Here is a 20,076-nt window from a genome sequence, read left to right on the forward strand (position 1 = left end):
GCTTGGACTTGGCCTTGCCACCCTTCTTCTTGGGGGGTGGCTGGACGGGCTGGGCGCCCCGCCCGCGACCGGCTCCACGGCGCCGCTTGGATGGAGGCTGCTGCTGCTGGGGCGCGGGAGCGGGGGCGGCTGCAGGGGCGCCCTCGGCGACGGGTAGTCTGAGGTGCCGCCGGCGGTGGAGGTGCAGCAGCTGACCGCCTCGGCAGGATGTGACTGATGGCCTCAGACTGCCTTTGTACAGCCGAGAACTGTTGGGCAAAGTTCTCGACCGCGTCGCCGAAAAGGCCGGTCTGGGACACGGGGGAATTAAGAAACCTGACCTTGTCGGTATCCCTCATGTCCGCAAGACACAGCCAGAGATGGCGTTCCTGGACCACCATAGTGGACATCGCACGACCCACTGACCGCGCCGTAACCTTCGTCGCTCGAAGCGCGAGGTCCGTCGCGGCACGAAGTTCCTGGAGAACTTGTGGATCATGACCACCCTCGTGCAGGTCCCTCAGTGCCTTGGCCTGATGGACCTGCAACAACGCCATAGCGTGTGCGGCAGAGGCAGCTTCCCCACAGGCCTGATAAGCCTTGCCGGTAAGATCCGACGAGTACTTACAGGCCCGGGAAGGGAGAGACGGCTCCCCCCGCCAGGTGGAGTTAGGGCACAGTTGCATAGCAACGGCCCGTTCCACAGGGGGTATGCACGTGTAACCCTTCGCTGCCCCGCCATCAAGGGTGGTGAGGGAGGAGGACCCACCGACACGGTTTCGGGCAGTAAAAGGTGCCGTCCACGTGCCCGTGAGCTCTTCATGCACCTCCGGGAAGAAGGGCACTGGGGTGGGGGGCTGAGAACCAGCCCTGGCCACCCCGAGATACCAGTCATCCAACCTCGAGGGTTCGGGACACGGTGGAGGATTCCACACGAGCCCGACCCTGTTGGCGGCCCGGGAAAGCATAGCCATCATTTCCGGGTCCGTGTCGGGCACAGTTGTCACCCCCGAAGGAGGCAACTGCGCCGACTCATCCTCCCCAGAAGTATCAGGCTCACCCTCCGATGCAGCGATCGACATCCGGTCGTCTGGGGGAGCTCCGAAGGAAACGGATGGTACACACCTCTGGGGTGGTCCACCACGTTCCGAGGGCAGCTCTACTGGCTGCGGAGCGCACGAGGGGGGAGGGTTCCTAGGGGTTGGTTCCCCGAAGGAAGCGCGCTCACCGTTATCCTCAAGTCACCAGCCCCGCCGCTCGCAGCAACCCTCTGAGGAGGATTGGAGCGAGGCGTCGGGACCGGGGACTCCACCCCTTTGCAGAAAGTGGAGTCTCGACCGCAACTCCGCGATGGTCATCTTCCCACAATGGGTACATGACTCATCCACAAACGCTGCCTCAGCGTGCCTTAAGCCCAAGCACGCGATACAGCGCTGGTGACCATCCCGAGGCGCCAGGTAACGACCGCATCCAGAAACACACAAGTAGAACGACATCTTTAAAAAGACGCGAACTACTCGTGTTAGCTCTTTCAAGGACTGACTCTTTTAGGTGCTGAAGCACGCAGGGGAATAGCCGCTGCAGCACAGACAGGGAATGTGCAGCCTGTCGTGTGCACTCTCCTTGAAGGCGCTCCTCTTACCAGCTGTAACAACAGCTTTTTAGCGCTCTAGGCGCACCGTTTCACCAGCCGTGAGAACGGCCTTCACGCTGATTACAGCTTTGCTCAATCAAATTAAAGGCAAAAACAAAAACAAAAGGAGAATCGGCCCCGCTGCTGCGCTGTCCGCCTGCACCTCGCAACAAAGAGACGTCTTGAAGAGAGACTCGTTCACCACACTCGCTTTCAGTAGCTGTCTTCATAGAAGGTTTGGCTCCGAAGCGAAAAGCTGAAGATGCAACGCACCTGCTGCTCATTATATACCCGCGCTGCGAGGCGAGCAGCTGATGCATATGATTGCATGCCAATGTGCATTGGCTCGTTTAGTTACACTCGAAGTAGATTGGCCTCTCTAGCGAGATTCCTATTCGTCGGTCTGTCCGACGTACGTCGAATGTGACCGACTGAATGGGAACCTCATTTTTTTGGTCTGTACCATTTCAAATGTGTTTGAAAAGTGCTCCAAAATAGATTTTTTCAGACATTTTACTGCCAGTTCTACAGCAAAACAATTTTCAGGAAAAAAAACAAAAAACAAAAACAAAAAAAAAACTGTTTACTACAGGTGTTCAGTTTAAAGTTTAATGTGTGTTCAGGATGGTCGAAATATCCTATATTGCTCAGTTGTTTGTTTGTTGTTGTTTTTTTTTGTGTGTGTGTGTGTGAAACAAAATAAAAAAAAAGGAAAACTAAATAAATAAGTAAATAAATCAAAACAAAGCAAAATGCTACACAAAAATTAACCAAACAAAATAAAAACCAACCAAAAACCCAAACAAAACCAAACTGAACTGAACAACAAACCGAAACACACACGCACAAAACATCAAAATAAAAAAACAAACATCAAACCACAAATAAATAAAAAACAAAAAACAAACAAACCAAAACACCCACCCACCCACAAACACACACAAAACACACTTCAAACCACATAACTGAACAAACAAACAAACATACACTAGTTAACTAGTCAAAGACATACCACACATGTGTGAATCTTCATCAGAATTGTCACCGCAGTCATCCTCACCATCACACAGCCAGACCAGCAGCTTACACAACGTGTTGTTGCAAACAAACTCATCTGCGCGGCACGCCAGTGACCCTGCAAATAAAAGACTTTGACTTGAAGTAGTGGACATATTTCAACACTACAATGTGTGTAAAAATTGAACAAGTTTATTAAAACCCCGTGCTGTAGATAATTCAAATGATGTTGCTTTTTGCTTGTTGCAATTTTATGGGCATTTGATTTGTTTAACACTATTTTTCATGCTATGTTAATTTTATCTAAGATATACAATAATTCTCACTCCAAAGAATATGAGATTTGTGCCCTTACTGCTTTCAAAAAAGTAATGGGACACTAATTTGAACCCTATTCAGGGAAAGTTTTTGAATATTATATGACTTGTGAAAGCATTTGAACTATATCTTATCTGTAACTTTGCACATTCCCACACAAGGACAATCTTCGTGCATTTTGATGGTTTTAAAATAAACATGAATTGAATCTACAACTAAATAATTAAATGAATGAGTTCAGATGTTACTTTCACAAGTTGAATTTTACTAAGAAATTCATTTGGTTTGTATCAGGAGCAGTCTGTGCATTTGCATAGATTTCTATAAGATGCCTAACCATTCATTCTGTTTGTAAAGATTTTCTAAAAGCATTTTTTTTTTTTTAATAAATAAACCCCAGCTGGCATTGAGACGCTTTTAATCACCATCAGCTGAAAAGGCACTTTGACTTCCTTTTCCAACAAGCAACAAAACATTCTATAAACCCTGATGATGAAATTTATGGAGCCCATTTATTTCCTCAGGTATAGTGAAGCACAAGCAAAAGCATCAGCTAGGGAAAATAAGAATGATTGTATCCTATAAAATTACTTGAGATCAGTTTTTGTGGTCTTTTAAAGGCTTAAGTTTGGATGTCAGCTCAGAAAGCATGTTTTATTCCAGCTTAAAGAGGCTGCCAGACTGAGAGCATTGCTTTTTTTGAAAATATATCCTGCTTTTCTCACCCTGAACCCTCTTTCTTTGTCATCAGCTCTGAGCCAGAGAGTTTTCTAGTAGGTGTTTGACAGAAATGGACATTAATATCAGAGTTTCCCTGAATAAAACACGACGCCCTGATGCTGGACCAAAGTAGGATGCAAGGGTGCAAATGCAAGTCTTACAAACAAGTGCACTTAAAGTCAAAGTTAAATTGCAAGTGCACTTAAAAACTTGAATGATGAAGAAAAAAGCAAAATCATGAAAAAAAGAAAATTAAATTATACCAAAATTGTCTCTTTTTTTTTAGGATTTTCTAATTTTTCTGCCTGACACAATGAAAATAATCATATATGTGGGGGAAAAACAAACTAAATTAAGTAAAATTATATTAAAACAAATTAATAACTAAATTAATAAAGTAAATAAATTAAAAAACAAAACAAAACAACAATAACAACAACAACAACAAAAACTAAAACTGTCTCTTATTCCAGCTTTTCTCATTTTAGGTATTAACAAAAAAACGCAAAGACTCACATGTTTGGGGGTAGAGTTAGCAGACCAATAAACCAATAATAAATAAACAAACCAACAAATAACCAACAAAATATAGATGGATAATAAATAAATGAATCGATGAATGAAAATTGTACTAAAACTGTCTCGTATTTCAGCTTTTTTTATTTTTCTGCCTGATACAATGAAAATAATCATATGTGTGTGTGTGTGCATTTGTTTTAAATTAAAATATAATTTTAATTCTAGATAAATAAATCATTAAATAAACAACCAAACACCCAAATAAATCAAAGTGAATCAAAGAAAATGAAATAAAATTGTCCTTTATTTTAGCTTTTCTCAATTATGCCTACCTACACAATGAAAAGAACGAACAATTAAAAGACTCATATGTGGAGGAAAAACTAGACCAATAAACTAATAAATGAATGAATAAATAAATAAATAAACTTACAAATAAATAAATAATAATAAAATTGTGTTTTATTTCAGCCTTATTTTATGCCCTTCACAACTTAATCATATAATAGTTATTTTTTGTAATGTTTTATTTTATTTTGTATGCAATAAGCAGAGACCAAATTGATGGAAAAACAAAACCAAAAATCTTTTAGTGCAGTTTTTTAGTGGCCTTTACAAGGCAAGATGGGTTCTTTAGTAAACAACTACCTAACAATGCCCTAGTAACCCCATAGCAACTGCATAGCAACACACTGGCAACCATCACAAACACCTCTGCATTATTTCTGAGTTTTATCACTCCCATTTTCTTCTGAAACTATAAAAATCAGGTTATCAAAGCTTGTTGTAACAAATGCATGTTTATTCAATTCTTAATTTAGTTTCATTATATTTAATTTAAGTAATTAAATCTATTACTCAAGTGCAACAGGGAGCAGGAGAGAGAAACAAAGGAACTTTCCATATCTTCTCAAGCGTTAAAACCGAACCCGCATCACTGTCGGGACTGTGTAACTCAGAAAAGATCAAAGGCAAAAGTCAATACACATCCATTGATTCAGCGCCATCTGAAAGGAACACAAACTAGGAAGAGATATCTTATGAAATTTCATATAACCACAATGATGTTTAGAAGATAGAAAATGGCAAATAAATAAATACGGTGTTTAGAAGCAGGACTTCATCTTTGATGCAAACACTTCTAAAGAGCCGCAGGTGTACGACGGCAGGCGTTGTCTTCACAACAATATCAACAACTGCAATTTTTCAAAACACTGAAATTAGGCCTTTCATGTACTCGCTTGTCAGATATCAAGTGGCAACATGAAACCTTTCATCCTCGCCAATTTTCACAAATATTCGGGAAATGACTTCTCTCGTGAGGCAGGGGATTTTTTTTCCGTGCTGTGCCGCACACGGTTCGACTGATCCGCCGTAATGTATTCTTGTGATGAGGGACTGGGAATCATGCTTTCCAAAATCCCTCAAGTCTGTCATGGGTTGAAACTGATATTTAAAGGCATTGGCATAAATCCGTCAGTCAGTCGCACACGTCTGTCACTGTGGCTTGTACGGATGAACTGGGGTTTTATGGCTGATGTAACAGGTACATTTAGTTAACATACTTTTTATGTAATATATGGCAGTCACAAACACATAATGCATAAAAACACATATGTAACACAGGCCTGTAGTAAAAAATGGAAACATCAGAAATGAACACTTAACATTTTTATTTAATTTTATTTGTTTAGTAAATGTTAATTATTTTATTTAAGGCTGCCACAGTAAATGACTGAGTGAATGATGTCATTCTTTTGGTTTAATTTGTACCAATTTATTAAAATATGTGGTATGGTGGTACTCTATCAAATATGGTTTATATGTGGTACTCTATCAAATGTGTGTGTGCATATAACTGTGAATAACTGTGTACATCAATCAATCAATCAATCAATCAATCAATCAATCAATCAATCAATCAATCAATCAATCACATTTTTAATATTTTTTATATTTTATTGTTTCACACTATTTATTAAAATAAGTAACTTCATAACTGAATGGTTAGCTATAACTTTTTACACTTTAAATAATTTGAAATTGAATGATTTGATAATCTATTATAATATAATGATTTTAAATTTTTTTTAGGTTAGCTATAACTATTTTTAATTGTTTTATATAATTTATAAGTGTTTATTGAACAATCAACTAATTGATGATAAATGATGATGATGATTATTATAATATGTATTATTTTTATCTGTTTTATATTATTTATATTTATTTATTGAACAATCAGCTAATTATGATGATAAATGATGATGATGATTATTATAAATAATATTTATTATTTTTATTGTTTTATATAATTTATAATTATTTATTGAACAATCAGCTAATTGATGATGATAAATTATGATGATGACTATTATTATTGTAATTAAAAACAATATTATTATTTTTAATTGTTTTACATAATTTACATTTATTTATTGAACCATCAGCTAATTATTATTTTTATTGTATTATATAAATTATATTTATTAAACTATTTAATATCTGAAAGTTTAGCTATAACTTTGTACAATAAAAAAATATTTGAAGTTTTAAAATTATTAATCACCATCATCATCTACCACCACAAAATAAATTTAAGTTGTGTACAACAAGACTAAAGTCCACTAACAAAAATAATATTTGTTGTAGTGGAAACGTAAATAAATAAGTAAATAAATAAAACCTCTCAAACTAATATCTTCCTGTTAAATACTAGCTAATAGCATGTTAAATATATACCTTATTGAACATTTAAAACTAACAAGTCCTTCCCTTCACTCAGAAATACATAAAATATCACTTAATTTCAACATCACTTTCTCGATTCCATGCAAAGCATCCTGGGAAATAGAAATGCACCGCCCAGTATCAGATTTCGGAGTGTTACCCTGGTCACAGTTGTCCTCGTCACTCTGATCCAGACAGTCGAAGACCCTGTCGCACCTCCAGCGAGCGGGAACACAGTGTGCTCGATTACGACACAGGAACTCGTCCTCCTTACACTCCCGAATGCAGTCCACCTGCTCTCACACACACACACACACACGAACATTTCAATCATATAGGCTTGACTATTTCAATAACGCAACTGAATGATTGGCTGAATTAAAAGGCGCGTTCTCTTTAGCAATGACCTTTGATCTTCTCCTACAGCTGAAATTGCTTTTTATATATAATGCATGAAAGAAATGCGGCCTTGGCTCTCTAGGGGCCTTTGAAAAAGAGGTCTGTTTTAATGGTCCTTATTAGGACAGGCAAACTCGGTTGAACTGTTGACACTGCATTATGAGTAAGGGTGTAATTAAACCAAAGTCCCTCGAGAAAAGAGACCGTAGTCTTGAGGAAACAGCCTGGAACCACCAAGAAACAACGGAGCAATGCTGTGCAACGTTGCATCATAGTTAAAAGGATACTTCACCCAAAAATACGCTCTCTGTCATCATTTGGATTAATCCCAGGCTACTTTTAGGTTCTTTTTGGAGCTTGACTGTTTTGGACCCCACTGACTTCCATTATCTTGATGAAAATATTTTATATTTAATGTGTTTTATTAAGAACAAAGCCATACAAGTTAGGAACCTCATGAGAATGAGTAAATGATAACAATTTTCATATAATTTGGACCCCATTGACTTCCGCTGTAGTGACCAAAACAGCTGAAACACTGTGTAGATTCAGTGTATGTACCCAACTGACCTCATCAGATCCATCTGAACAGTCATTCTGTCCATCACAGCGTTGGCTAGCCGACACACACCCCCCTCCAACGCAAACATACTCGTTCTGACCACATGACGTAGGCCGAGCTGCATAGAAACAAAATAAAGACTCATATTCAAACCACACACACACAAAAATCTTTCTTCAAAGGATCCTCTCAAAACCAAGCCATCTATAATAAGGCATGTCAATCTACATGTCCTGGGACAATACATTCCTTGAAAGTATCCATATCGCAGACGTGACTCTCTGCTGTAGACTGGCATAGTCTGAAATAAACTGAGCTGCAGATTTGGTCAGTGAGAGGTTGTGAGAGATTTCTGGCTGCACTTTTGAGATGTTTTTAGCTGCATTAATATTAATTGGAGGGTAAAATTCCCCTGACTTGCTCTGAGTCGCAGGGAAAGAGCAAAAAAAAGGGGAGGGAGTTTGAGAGCTTTCTGAATGCATCTCTAGTGGTCCTTACGATCAGAATAATTCACTCAGCGGTTGCAGGCGTGGATGTACTCAGGTACCCTGGGCACAGCACAAAATATGAAATATTCAAGACGAGGGCCAAGAAAAAGTGGAGGGAGACCTCAACATAAAAAAAAAAAAAAAAAAAACACTTTAAGTCTCTTGGGGTTAAAATAAGAGATGAATTTGAGGTTGTGAAAATGCATAATTCTTGAGTATTCTTGAGTTCTTTAGCTAAAAATAAATAACTAAATAAATAAAATAAAAACATTACAAGTAATAACTTGAGTTACGTAATCAGATTACTTTAGTAATGAGTAAACTAACACATTACTTTTACATTTAATATCTGAGTTACTTTTTCAAAAAAGTAATGCAAGTTACTTTTCCCCATTTAATGACCTCTGCTGTGAATTTGCATTTCCTTCAGCCTGAAGCTTACTCATTTCATCTTTGATGGGTTTAGAAGTGGGTTTAGAAATACATTTTCAAACAGTTTTATTGCTGTGGTGTTTTTTTTTGCAGCATGGGATAGTACATAGTGCATTGTATTTCAGAAGGCACTATACTCCTTTTTATATCATAGCTAAAATGAGTCTTCATTTTTTTCTAAATCCACTGTAAATGTTTCTCTTTGTGAGGTTTGGTTTGGAGTGTCTGAAATGCATCTTTACGCACAACTGCCAGCCTGCATGGAGAGCATCTTGAGACTCCAGAGACACCAGCAGCTTCTAATACCTGTTTGCTGCTCAACACTGGCTTTTTTATAGCTGCCCTTTTAATACAATTAATTTTTTTGACAGGAACTTTCATTAATAAGCCTTTATCTGACCGAGTTCTGCTGTGCTCCAAATCACTCACAAATCTTATGATAGTTTGATAATCTCCATTCACAAACTATTAGTTGTTTTCATGCCTTTTGCACAACAGTGCACCATTTCATGCTTTTCATCTTCAGAAAGATCTTTGTTCTTCCCATATTGCATGAGAACTGTGACTTGCTTAATAATGTGGAACAACCTCTAAGTAGGGTTTCCACAGATCTGGAAAATTATTTTGTCTGAGATTGATACCAGTTATCTAAAAAGACATGGATAAATAAACAAACAAACAAACATTTTCTTAGAAAAACTAAAATCTAAATGTTTATTCTACTGAAATCTTACTGATATGTCACTTGCATAATAAATTGGAACGCAGTGTATATATACATATATATATATATATATACACGTGTAAAAAAAAAAAAAAAAAAAAAAACATACATACATACATACGTCTTTATAGTAACCTCTTATAAAATATAAATTGGGCCAGCGTTTTAGCAGGTTTACCGTACTTATACTAAGTGTACTTAGGCAACAGTTTTAGACTCAAAGGAGTAACGCTGAGGGAGGAACAAGTCATTCCCTGGAACAAAAATCCTGTGGTGACATTTAAATGCAGTTTGGTAACAGCGGATGACAAATGTGGGGTCATTCTGCTGTTAGTTTTAAGCGGTAGTGGCTTAGCGGTTATAAATGAAGGCAGCATCATAGGGTTTAAGCAGAGATCTCCAGTCTCCATTGTGTAGCCGAAGGCCTGTGATTCCCTTTGGATAAAAGGTGTCCTCTCAGTGACATGTGATTATAAAAGCGCAAAGCTAGCTGTCTGGATCCGTTTGCATTATTTAAAGCGGGTGAAAGCAGCTAACCTGTCATGGCGGTGTTGGCAGGACTGCAGTTGGCCTCATCCTCTCCAGTTTTGCAGTCTTCCTGTCCATCACAGAGCCATTTGACTGAGATACAGAGATGATTCAGGCACTGGAACTGATCCTCTGAGCAGTGGCTCTCACAGCCTCTCTGAAAAACACATGTGCAAGATGTCAGCACTTTAACAGGAGTGAGATTAACGATGTATATTAATGGTGTGACTAATGAATATGGTTCTTGAAACCTCGTCAGAGTTATCGGTGCAGTCGAAATCGCCGTCACAACGGAAACGCGAGGAGATGCACTCTCCGTTGGCACAGATGAAATTTTTCGAGTTACATGTTACTGGCTCTAAAACAGAAGAGAGAGAGAGAGAGAGAGAGAGAGAGAGAGAGAGAGAGAGAGAGAGAGAGAGAGAGAGAGAGTGAGAAAGACATAGATTGATCTATAATTTGAATTTCTTTTACCATTGGAAACATGGAGTATGGGCTGTGGAAGCTGAATAAGCATTTGGCAGCAGTAAAACAAACAAACAAATGGCTAAACAACAGCTTTTCTTCTGTTGTTATGAACAGAAAGACACATCCAGACATCCTCTGGTGAGATTTGGCAGGAAGCCTAAGAAATGCCTAGAATGAGCTAGAAATGTGAAAATGAGCTAGAGATTAAAGCAAATAATAATAAAAAAGACAGACCGAATTGGCAAACAAACAACAGACAGAAAAGAAAGACAGACATCAAAAGGAGAAAAAAAAGGGACAAACAAGTGAATAAATGCAAACAAATAAAAGACAGACAGATAAAATGAATGAGACAGAAATAAAGACAAAAAGAATGAGTATGAAATGACTAAAGAAAAATAGACATACAGAACAAACAAATGAGCAAACAAATAAATGACAGAAAACAAAAACAAAAACAAGGAAAACAAAGAAATACACAAAGTAAGAAACAAACTAACTAATAAAAGATTAAAGATCTAAAGACAGAGTAAGAAAATCAATTACAGACAAAAGAACAATTTAGAAAGAAAGACCAAGCACAAGAAAGACGATAAAAAATGGCATACAGGACAAATAAGAAAATAAATGAAACAGAAAGAGTAAAAAATGAAAGTGAATGAGCAAAAAAAAAGACAGAATGAACAAACGAAAAACAAAAAAGTAATAAAGAAACAAATAAAAAAAATTAAAGAATCAAATGAAAACAAAAAAGAGAATAAACAAATTATAGATACACAGAAGAAACAAACACACAAATGAAACATAAAAGAACAAAAGATACAGACAGAATGAACAAATGGAAGATACAAAAATGAAACAAATAAACAAACAAATGAAAGAAAAGAAACAGACAGAATGGACAAACGAAAGATACAAAAGAGTAGGAAACGACACATGGAACACAAAAGATACAGACAGAATAAACAAGTAAAGACACAAAAAAGAAAAACAAACAAATGAAAGAACAAAAGATACAGACAGAACAAACAAAAAGTAAGAAACAAACAAAAGAACAAAAACGGACAGAATGAACAAAAGAAAGATACACAGAAAAAAGAAAAGCAAACAAATGAAAGATCAAAGAATGAAAATGTATTGACAGAATGCACAAATGAAAGATACAAAAGAAAAAACACAAAAGATGGAAGAAGGAATGATACAATGACAGAATGAACAAAAATTATGAAAGAAAAGGTAAAGAGACAGAGTAAAGTGAAAGGGACATGATGTGTAGGCAAGTATGGTGTCCCATACTTGGAATCTGTACTCTGCATTTCACCTATCCAAGTGCGCGCACACACACACACACACACACACACACACACACACACACACACACACACACACACACACACACACACACACACACACACACACACACACACACACACACACACACACACACACACACACACACACACACACACACACACACACACACACACACACACGTTTGTTTGAATTGTGGGGGCTTTCCATAGGCCACAATGCATTTTATACTGTACAAACCGTACTTTCTATCCCCCTACCCTACCCCTAACCCTAAACCTAACCATCACAGGACACTGTGCACACCTTTATTTTCTCATAATTTAGTATTTTTATTAATTAATTTACATTGTGGGGACCGGTGGCTGGTGGGCAGCCATTTTTTGCTGTGACCCCAGGGAGCGATTGGGGGTAGGTGCCTTGCTCAAGGGTACTGAGATTAATTACAAACAGTAAAAAAGAAAGAAAGAAAGAAAGAAAGAAAGAAAGAAAGAAAGAAAGAAAGAAAGAAAGAAAGAAAGAAAGAAAGAAAGAAAGAAAGAAAGAAAGAAAGAAAGAAAGAAAGAAAGAAAGAAGGAAAGAAAGAAAGAAAGAAAGAAAAAGAAAGGAGCACAAATCTGTTCGATCACAATAAGTGAGCGCTGCTGTGGCACTCCTCTAACTCTATTATCAGTCTCTCTGCATCCGGCTCCAGCTCGTCGCAGATTATCTGCCCTGACATCACGACTCCACGACCCAATGAGAGCCTTTATATCCTCCCAGTGATGTTTCTGTGCAAGGCTCCCAAGGTGAATCCAACGGATGAAAAGAAATCTGTCTGTTTTCACTCCCATTCAGCAAAGTGAGCAAATACACTATGATATTATGGCAGGATGCACACACACACACACACACACACACACACACACACATACACTTCAGATTGGGAATTTATCTCTAGATTAATGGGTGACCAAATATGACACATATTTTCTTTCTTAATCAAGTGAAATCCTGCAAAAATAGATCCTGTTATATATAAATAGACACTTTCAGCTAGCTAAAATGTAAGCTTGTGCCTAACAAATGCTCTTCAGTAGCCCGTATTCATTAAAAAACAACCTCTAGGGAAAGGCTGCATGCTGCTACTGCTTAAATACATAACATGTTTGTATTAGTGTCTTTTGAGATGTAGATCAGTGAGGGATCTGTGAGCTCACTTTTAATTGAAAGAGATGGAGATATTGATAGCGAAAGGATGAGCGAGAGGAAAAAGGAAGTAAGGAGACTGAGAAGAGCACATTCATTTGCACACAAACCCACAGCTCATAAATCTGATGTGACAGCTGGGAAACCTTCAAGACATTGTTGATATTTAGTAAATAATGCTGAGACAACAGCTGCTTTAAACTGACATTGATTTGTTTTGAGTACTTTGTGTACCCTTTAAAGTTTTAAACAAATACCAACCAGTAAGTCTAAACACAACTTCAAAGGACAGGAAGGGCAAAGGAAGAAAAGTGGTAAAGAAGGACAGGATAGAAAAGGAAATAAAAGAAAAAAAGGAAAAGGGGGAAGATAAGAAGAACAGGAGGAAAAAGAGGAAAAGGAATGAAAGGAAAAGTTAATGGTAAAAATAAAATGTGAATTGAAGTAAAATGTGAATGAAAGTGAATGAAAAATAGAGAGGAAAGGGAAAGAGGACTTATGCCAGGAAAAGGAAGGGGAAAGGGAAGGAACAAGGAAGAAAATTTAATCAAAAACCAAACCCAAAAAAAAGGACAAGCAAAGAAAAAGACAAACAATAAAAGAAAGAAAGAAAGAAAGAAAGAAAGAAAGAAAGAAAGAAAGAAAGAAAGAAAGAAAGAAAGAAAGAAAGAAAGAAAGAAAGAAAGAAAGAAAGAAAGAAAGAAGAACAGGAAAAGGAAGGAAATGAAATGCAAAGGTAACAGGAAGTGTAGAGGTAAAGAAAGAAAGTGAAGGAAAAACAGATGGGAAATTGAAGGGGAAGAGAATGAATTGCAGGAAGGGGAAGGGGAAAGAGAGGGGAAAGGAAAAGAAAAGGGAAGAAGGAAATAAAATAAAAGGAAAACAAAAAAGGAAAAACAAACAAAGGAAATGTAAAATAAAATGTAGTAAAGGAAAAACAAATTGGAAAAGGAAGGGGAAGAGGAAGAATACTAGGAAGAGGAAGGGGAATGGGAAGGGAAAGAGGAAAGGGAAGAAAATGAAAAATAAAACAAAAAAGGAAAAGTAAAAGGAAGTAAAGGAAAAACAGAGCGGAAAGAAAAGTGAAATAGCAGCACCAAGAAGTTAAATTGGAACAGCAAGGGGAAAAGGAAAGGGAAGCAGTATCAATGAGGTGGCAATTGTTTTCATGCTTTCTGCTGCATGCACAAGTGTGGCTTACATCACATTTTGAAAAAAATGATGGCAGTGGCTCAGTAATCTAGTAAATTAATGGTCAGAGCTCAGGCCACAGCACAGAGAAAAAAACAAACCACTACGATGGCAAATTTACATCACCGTTTATCACGGGAGCCGGTGCCGGGAGCAACAAGACCACAGCTATTAAAACCAAATTGCAGATCAGGGTGTGAGATCGATTCTGCCATTCAGTAGGACACTTTCTCCGCTAACTGTCAATCAACGTCACAGAGCTGACAAAAATGTACAGCTACGCTCCAGTGGATGGTAGTTAGTACCACACTGAGAGGACAATAAAAATACCTGTCTGTATTTCAGGAAAATTGATATAATCACTATTTGGGAGACATATAAACTTTCACAGCAATCAACAGACAATCTTATTCTCACTCTGTTTCTCTCACACTCTTGATTGAAAGTGTAAAGCAAGAGGCTCGAGATGCAGTTGAAGTGTGATGAGATCCACTGGGCTTCAGGAGCTCTTTGACTACTGGAGAACTTGTTCTGTGCTCACATAATGACCCAGACATCAGGGAACAAAATAGGGAATAAACATTTGAGATTTGAGGCAACAATCACACACACACTCACTCAGAGCACAATAATGAAGCACATTTGGACACTGTTTGAGACCCATACTAAATAAAAAGATGTCTCACACACTGCCACACACAGACGCATCACGCTAGCTTGTAAGACTCTCTCTGAAGATCCAACATCTATGTGCCACACACTGCAGAGCATGAATCCATTTTTGTTGTTTTCAGAAACCCTGCTGTGTAGTACAGTATGTCTAGTTGCAAAGTGTGATAAGAGGAATATGTGAAAGCTGCATGTATTTAAATGTCAAAGCACTCAGATGTCAAAGAGGACAAGCAGATTGTAGCATCATTGCGGCATTAAACTAAACTATAGTAAACATAACAACACAATGAAACTAAACTAAACTACATAACAAAACAGTATAATCAAACTAAACTAAACAAATCAGCAGAATCAAACAACTAAATAACAAAAAAACAGCACAATGAAACTAAATCTAAACAATACAGCACAATGAAGTAAACAAAACTAAACATCTAAATAACACACAACAGAACAGCACAACAAAACAATCCTAAACTACACAGAATAATGAAAACAAAACAGCATAATGAAACTTAATTAAATAACAAAACTCAAAACACCAACTAAAATAACAATATAGCACAATGTAATTAAACTAAACTAAACTAAACTAAACTAAACAACACAGCACAACAAAGCTAAACAATAAAACAGTCTAACTAAACAGAGCACAAATAAGTAAACAAAACAGTGAAACTACACAGCATATCAATACAGAATGACAAAACAGTGAACCTAAACAACACAGCACAACAAAACAAAACAACAAAACAAAACAACAAAACAAAACAGTGAAACTGAACACAACGAAACAAAGCAACAAAACAGTGAAACTAAACACAGCACAACGAAACAAAACAATAAAAACCGTGAAACTAAACAACACAGCACAACAAAACAAAACAACTAAACAGTGAAACTAAACACCACAACAAAACAACAAAACAGTGAAACTAAACAACATAGCACAACAAAATAACAAAACAGTGAAACTAAACAACATAGCACAACAAAACAAAACGACAAAACAGTGAAACCAAACAACACATCACAACAGAACGACAAAACAGTGAAACTAAACAACAGCACAAGAAAATGACTAAACTGTGAAACTAAACAGCACAACAAAATGACAAAACAGTAAAAACTAAACAACACAGCACAACAAAACAACTAAACAGTAAAACTAAATAACAGCACAACAAAACAAAACAACAAAACAGTGAAACTAAAAGCAAAGCACAACAAAACCAAATGACAAAACAGCACAATGAAATGAAACTAAACAAAACACAGCACAATGAAACTAAACTAAAAATAAACTAAAAATTATGCAATGAAACAAAACTAAACTAACAACAACGCACAGCTCAATGAAATTAAACTGAAACTAAAATAAAACTAAACATGGCACAATTAAACTAAATAACAGCACAATGAAACTAAAACTAAACACAACAGTGCAACTAAAAATGCACAGCACAAAAACTAAACTAACACCAACCACTACACAATGAAACTAAACTACACAAAAAAACAGTATAATGAAACTAAACTAAATAACACATTACAATGGAATTAAAACTAAATACAAAGCAATGCAACTAAATTAAACAAAAATGCACAGCACAATGAAACTAAACTAAAAACAGCACAATGAAACGAAACACAGCACGATCAACTACACTAAACGACAAAACAATACAATGAAACTAAATAACGCAGCACAATGAAACTAAAAAGGCAAAACAATTAAACCAAACTAAAAAACAAAACATAATGAAACTAAACTAACCAATACACATCACATTTGGAGATTCTTTGAACAATTTGTTTGAACTCCACTTAAACAAAAACAAAAGGTGCTTTGCTTTCTTTAGTTTTACTACTGTTTTTGAAGTCAGACATTATCCACAGAGGAAATGTTTGTTAAACTATTCACTGCATAACTTTGTAATAGTTTAGAATTAAATGCAGAAGCACGTACTGCAGTTCTCCTCGTCTGAATTGTCGCTGCAGTCGCTCTGGCCGTCACACCTCCAGTGGTCCGGTATGCAATTGTTGTCCTTGCATCGAAATTCATGTGGCCCGCATGTCTTTTCATCTGCATACACAAACAAACAAAGCATCCATTTAAATGTCCCACTTAATATTATTGTGTAAAATAAACAGGATCCTGAGCTAGCTTAGATAAACTAAACTATAACATGTTTTTCTTTATCTTTTTTTTTTTTACAATATTCAGACTTTAAAACACTTATTAAATAAATTCATAGAAAATTAGGATTTTAATAACCCTGTGATGGTTTTCAGCTTATCACATAGGCTGGTATATTCATATCTTATTAGTACATATTTACTAATGTTTAATGTTTCCTGCAATCTGCCAGTTTTTACCATACATAAAACATAAGAAAAACTTTTTTTTTTTTTTTTTTTACAGGATCCCACAAAGGCTGAATCAAAGGCACAATGGTGTAAATCACATCTTCATTTCTCTAAAATAATCAACATGCTAATCCGAGCTCATTTGAGTACAGGAAATCAGGAATGCAATTTCCCCTCATCTGAATGTCTGCGACGACTAATCCAACTATCTTGAGAGATGAGAACATAATGCATGATTAATTGACAATCACAATGCTGTGTTTGAGTGCTAATTCCCTGACATAAATGACATTAAGAGAATTCTAATTTGGAAAGAACATGGCTGGAATATTAAGATTTGTCCCCAATATAGCTTTAGGGCTCAAATCACATTCAAGTTGGAAAAAAGAGAGAATTTTGCTCATTAGACAATGAAAATACCAATATATGTTTTTACACTCAATTTTATATGTTAGAAAGAAGAAAAAGATTCTTCGAATCAAATAAAAATGCAGCTGTTGTCCTTGCGAAATTCATGCGGCCCACGTCTTTTCATCAATCCAATAAAAATGCAGAAAAAAGAACCACATATTTACTTGATTTTAGCAGTTTGTTTCAAACAACGTTCAGGACATGCAGTTGCTCTGTTACAATATACTCTGATTTTTAAGACAAACAAACAAACACAGCAGGTGTACTGAATGAATTCATTGTTTTAATGCATTTGTGATAGTCTGTATGCTTTCAGTGTGCTACGGGCTAATTAGCTTGCGCTGACGTGCTGCCAACGTGAGGCAGATCATGGCGAATAATTCAAAATAAATAAATAGGATCATGCTGTGATGTGAGAGGCCACATCCAACAAATTAAGAGCCGTGTTCAATGCGTCAGAGCGAGGCAGCATGCTGAATGTTTCATAAGAGCTGAATCCAATGATCCATTCTTCTGAAACACGTTAATGTGGATCTTTAGTTGTGATGCAGGAAAACACATCGAAGCACTCAGCCATTCAAGCCAGAGCAACCAAGAAGAGCATGCAGTGATGTACTGGAACACAATGATGAAAAAACAAAACAAAACATTAATATCATTCCTGTTAACAAAACTAACTACATAAACTAATGCAAAGTACCTCAGTATCAACAATAATAAAAAAATAAAAAAAAATGTTTTTGAATCATTTTATGCATGTATTGTGTAATATGCATTTTTCAATGGCTAATGCCAACACCAGTAACTACGGAAAAGTTAATAAAAAATACTGATATTATATTTTATTTTGCCTATACTACAATATTATTACATTTAACAATTAATACATTACTTACTGTATTTTATTATTAGTAACATTATTACCAATAATACTTAAATATTTCTACATTTATTTATTAATACACAAATAATTACTGATAACATTTAAAATATTATTATTATTATTATTATTATTATTATTAACAACAACAACAACAATTTTATTGCATATTTTTGAATGACTGATGCTAATACCAGTTACTAAAGATGAACTACTGATTTTTTTTTTGTATAGGCTAAAATTTAAAAATCCATTTATATTTACTCAAAATAAAATATAAAAATATACAATTTATTCATATTTAATAATAATGTCATATTTACATAATTTACATAATACTTTAATAATTATTTAAAAATATATTAAAAATAAATTTCAATATTTTAACTAATTATTTTAATTTCTATGAGAAAAAAAAATAAAAAATGCTCAATACCCCTGCTAATCCAGTCCATTACAGTTCATTACATTATAGTCTTTCTGTTTTGAAAGCCCAATGCCAATGTCCATGTCCATTAAAAGTCTTGGTCCCCTTTTCATCCAGTCAACCTATCAATATGCCCTATGTCTTCTTTGAATCTTATGCACCCACCAGTGGATGCTTTTAATCTTAATATCTTGTTAAGAAATGACTAATTTTCAAAGAGATGTAAGCAAGTTATTGATTTTTTGAAGATGAAGCTCCATTCCGCTGATGGACGTTCAGATAGGCACTTAAAAAAAGTCCTCATGTTTAAAAATCAATACAGAATTATGATGGGTAAATGTGAATATTCCATTATATCCTCTCAATGATGTAAAGTGCACAAGTGTGTTGTATAATTAGGAGATATCCAATACAACCTCCAGAATAACAATATTGCCAAGACCATGATATTCTCTGATATTCAACCAAATTTATTCTAATTAGCTGAATAAATGTGCAACAGTTATCAAGTAACCAAATTTCTTAAAATGTATTTTTTTTTTAATTGTTACAGGCGATCTCATGGGTCAGGACAATTTTGCAGTTCATTTTTGTCTCGGACCCTACCAGACAATTTTATGTAACTTAAAAGTATATTTTGGTGACTAAAAAAGCTTTGAGATGTTTACAAGAAAAACATTGCAACTTTCTTGAAAGACCCAAATGGCAAAATTACAACCTTCAAGCTTACTTTCTTCTTTCATTGCAATGAAAGCCAGAGTGTTAGTTGGTCCCTTGGAGAGGTAAATTGTAAAATTTAGAGAATTGTTGCTGGACAGAAATGGACAGCACTTATGAAAAGTATTTTGGATTGATATAAAGTTCAAACAATTTACAAGACAATTTGTCACTGCAAGATGTGACCTACTGTGCTTGCCATTACAAAGTGAGAGATGTTACTTGCAATAACACGAAGATGCCCTTCTTTATTCAACTACAAAAAGACACTCACAAAAGGACACATAGAGGAATTATGTTGGATAAATGAGGACTTTAAAGTGAACACTACTACACAAACTTGAGAATGTCAGTCTTTTAAAGCTCTATAATACAAAGCCTTTCCGTCCCAA

At 36.2% G+C, this 20,076-nt stretch overlaps 1 protein-coding gene across 1 annotated transcript in view; it reads right to left on the minus strand.

Annotated features, from left to right (window-relative positions):
- Window positions 1-20,076, minus strand: part of lrp1ba (low density lipoprotein receptor-related protein 1Ba) — a 297,751-nt gene that overhangs the window by 38,411 nt on the left and 239,264 nt on the right. The window contains exons 67-72 of the mRNA XM_067398603.1: window positions 16,849-16,965; window positions 10,301-10,407; window positions 10,059-10,206; window positions 7,886-7,995; window positions 7,077-7,209; window positions 2,625-2,747 (exon numbers count right to left, since the gene is read on the minus strand). Of these exons, the coding sequence (XP_067254704.1) occupies window positions 2,625-2,747; window positions 7,077-7,209; window positions 7,886-7,995; window positions 10,059-10,206; window positions 10,301-10,407; window positions 16,849-16,965 (738 nt within the window). The remainder of the gene's footprint in view (window positions 1-2,624; window positions 2,748-7,076; window positions 7,210-7,885; window positions 7,996-10,058; window positions 10,207-10,300; window positions 10,408-16,848; window positions 16,966-20,076) is intronic.

Source organism: Chanodichthys erythropterus, chromosome 10, assembly GCF_024489055.1.
Source record: "Chanodichthys erythropterus isolate Z2021 chromosome 10, ASM2448905v1, whole genome shotgun sequence".
Classification (NCBI taxonomy): Eukaryota; Metazoa; Chordata; class Actinopteri; order Cypriniformes; family Xenocyprididae; genus Chanodichthys; species Chanodichthys erythropterus.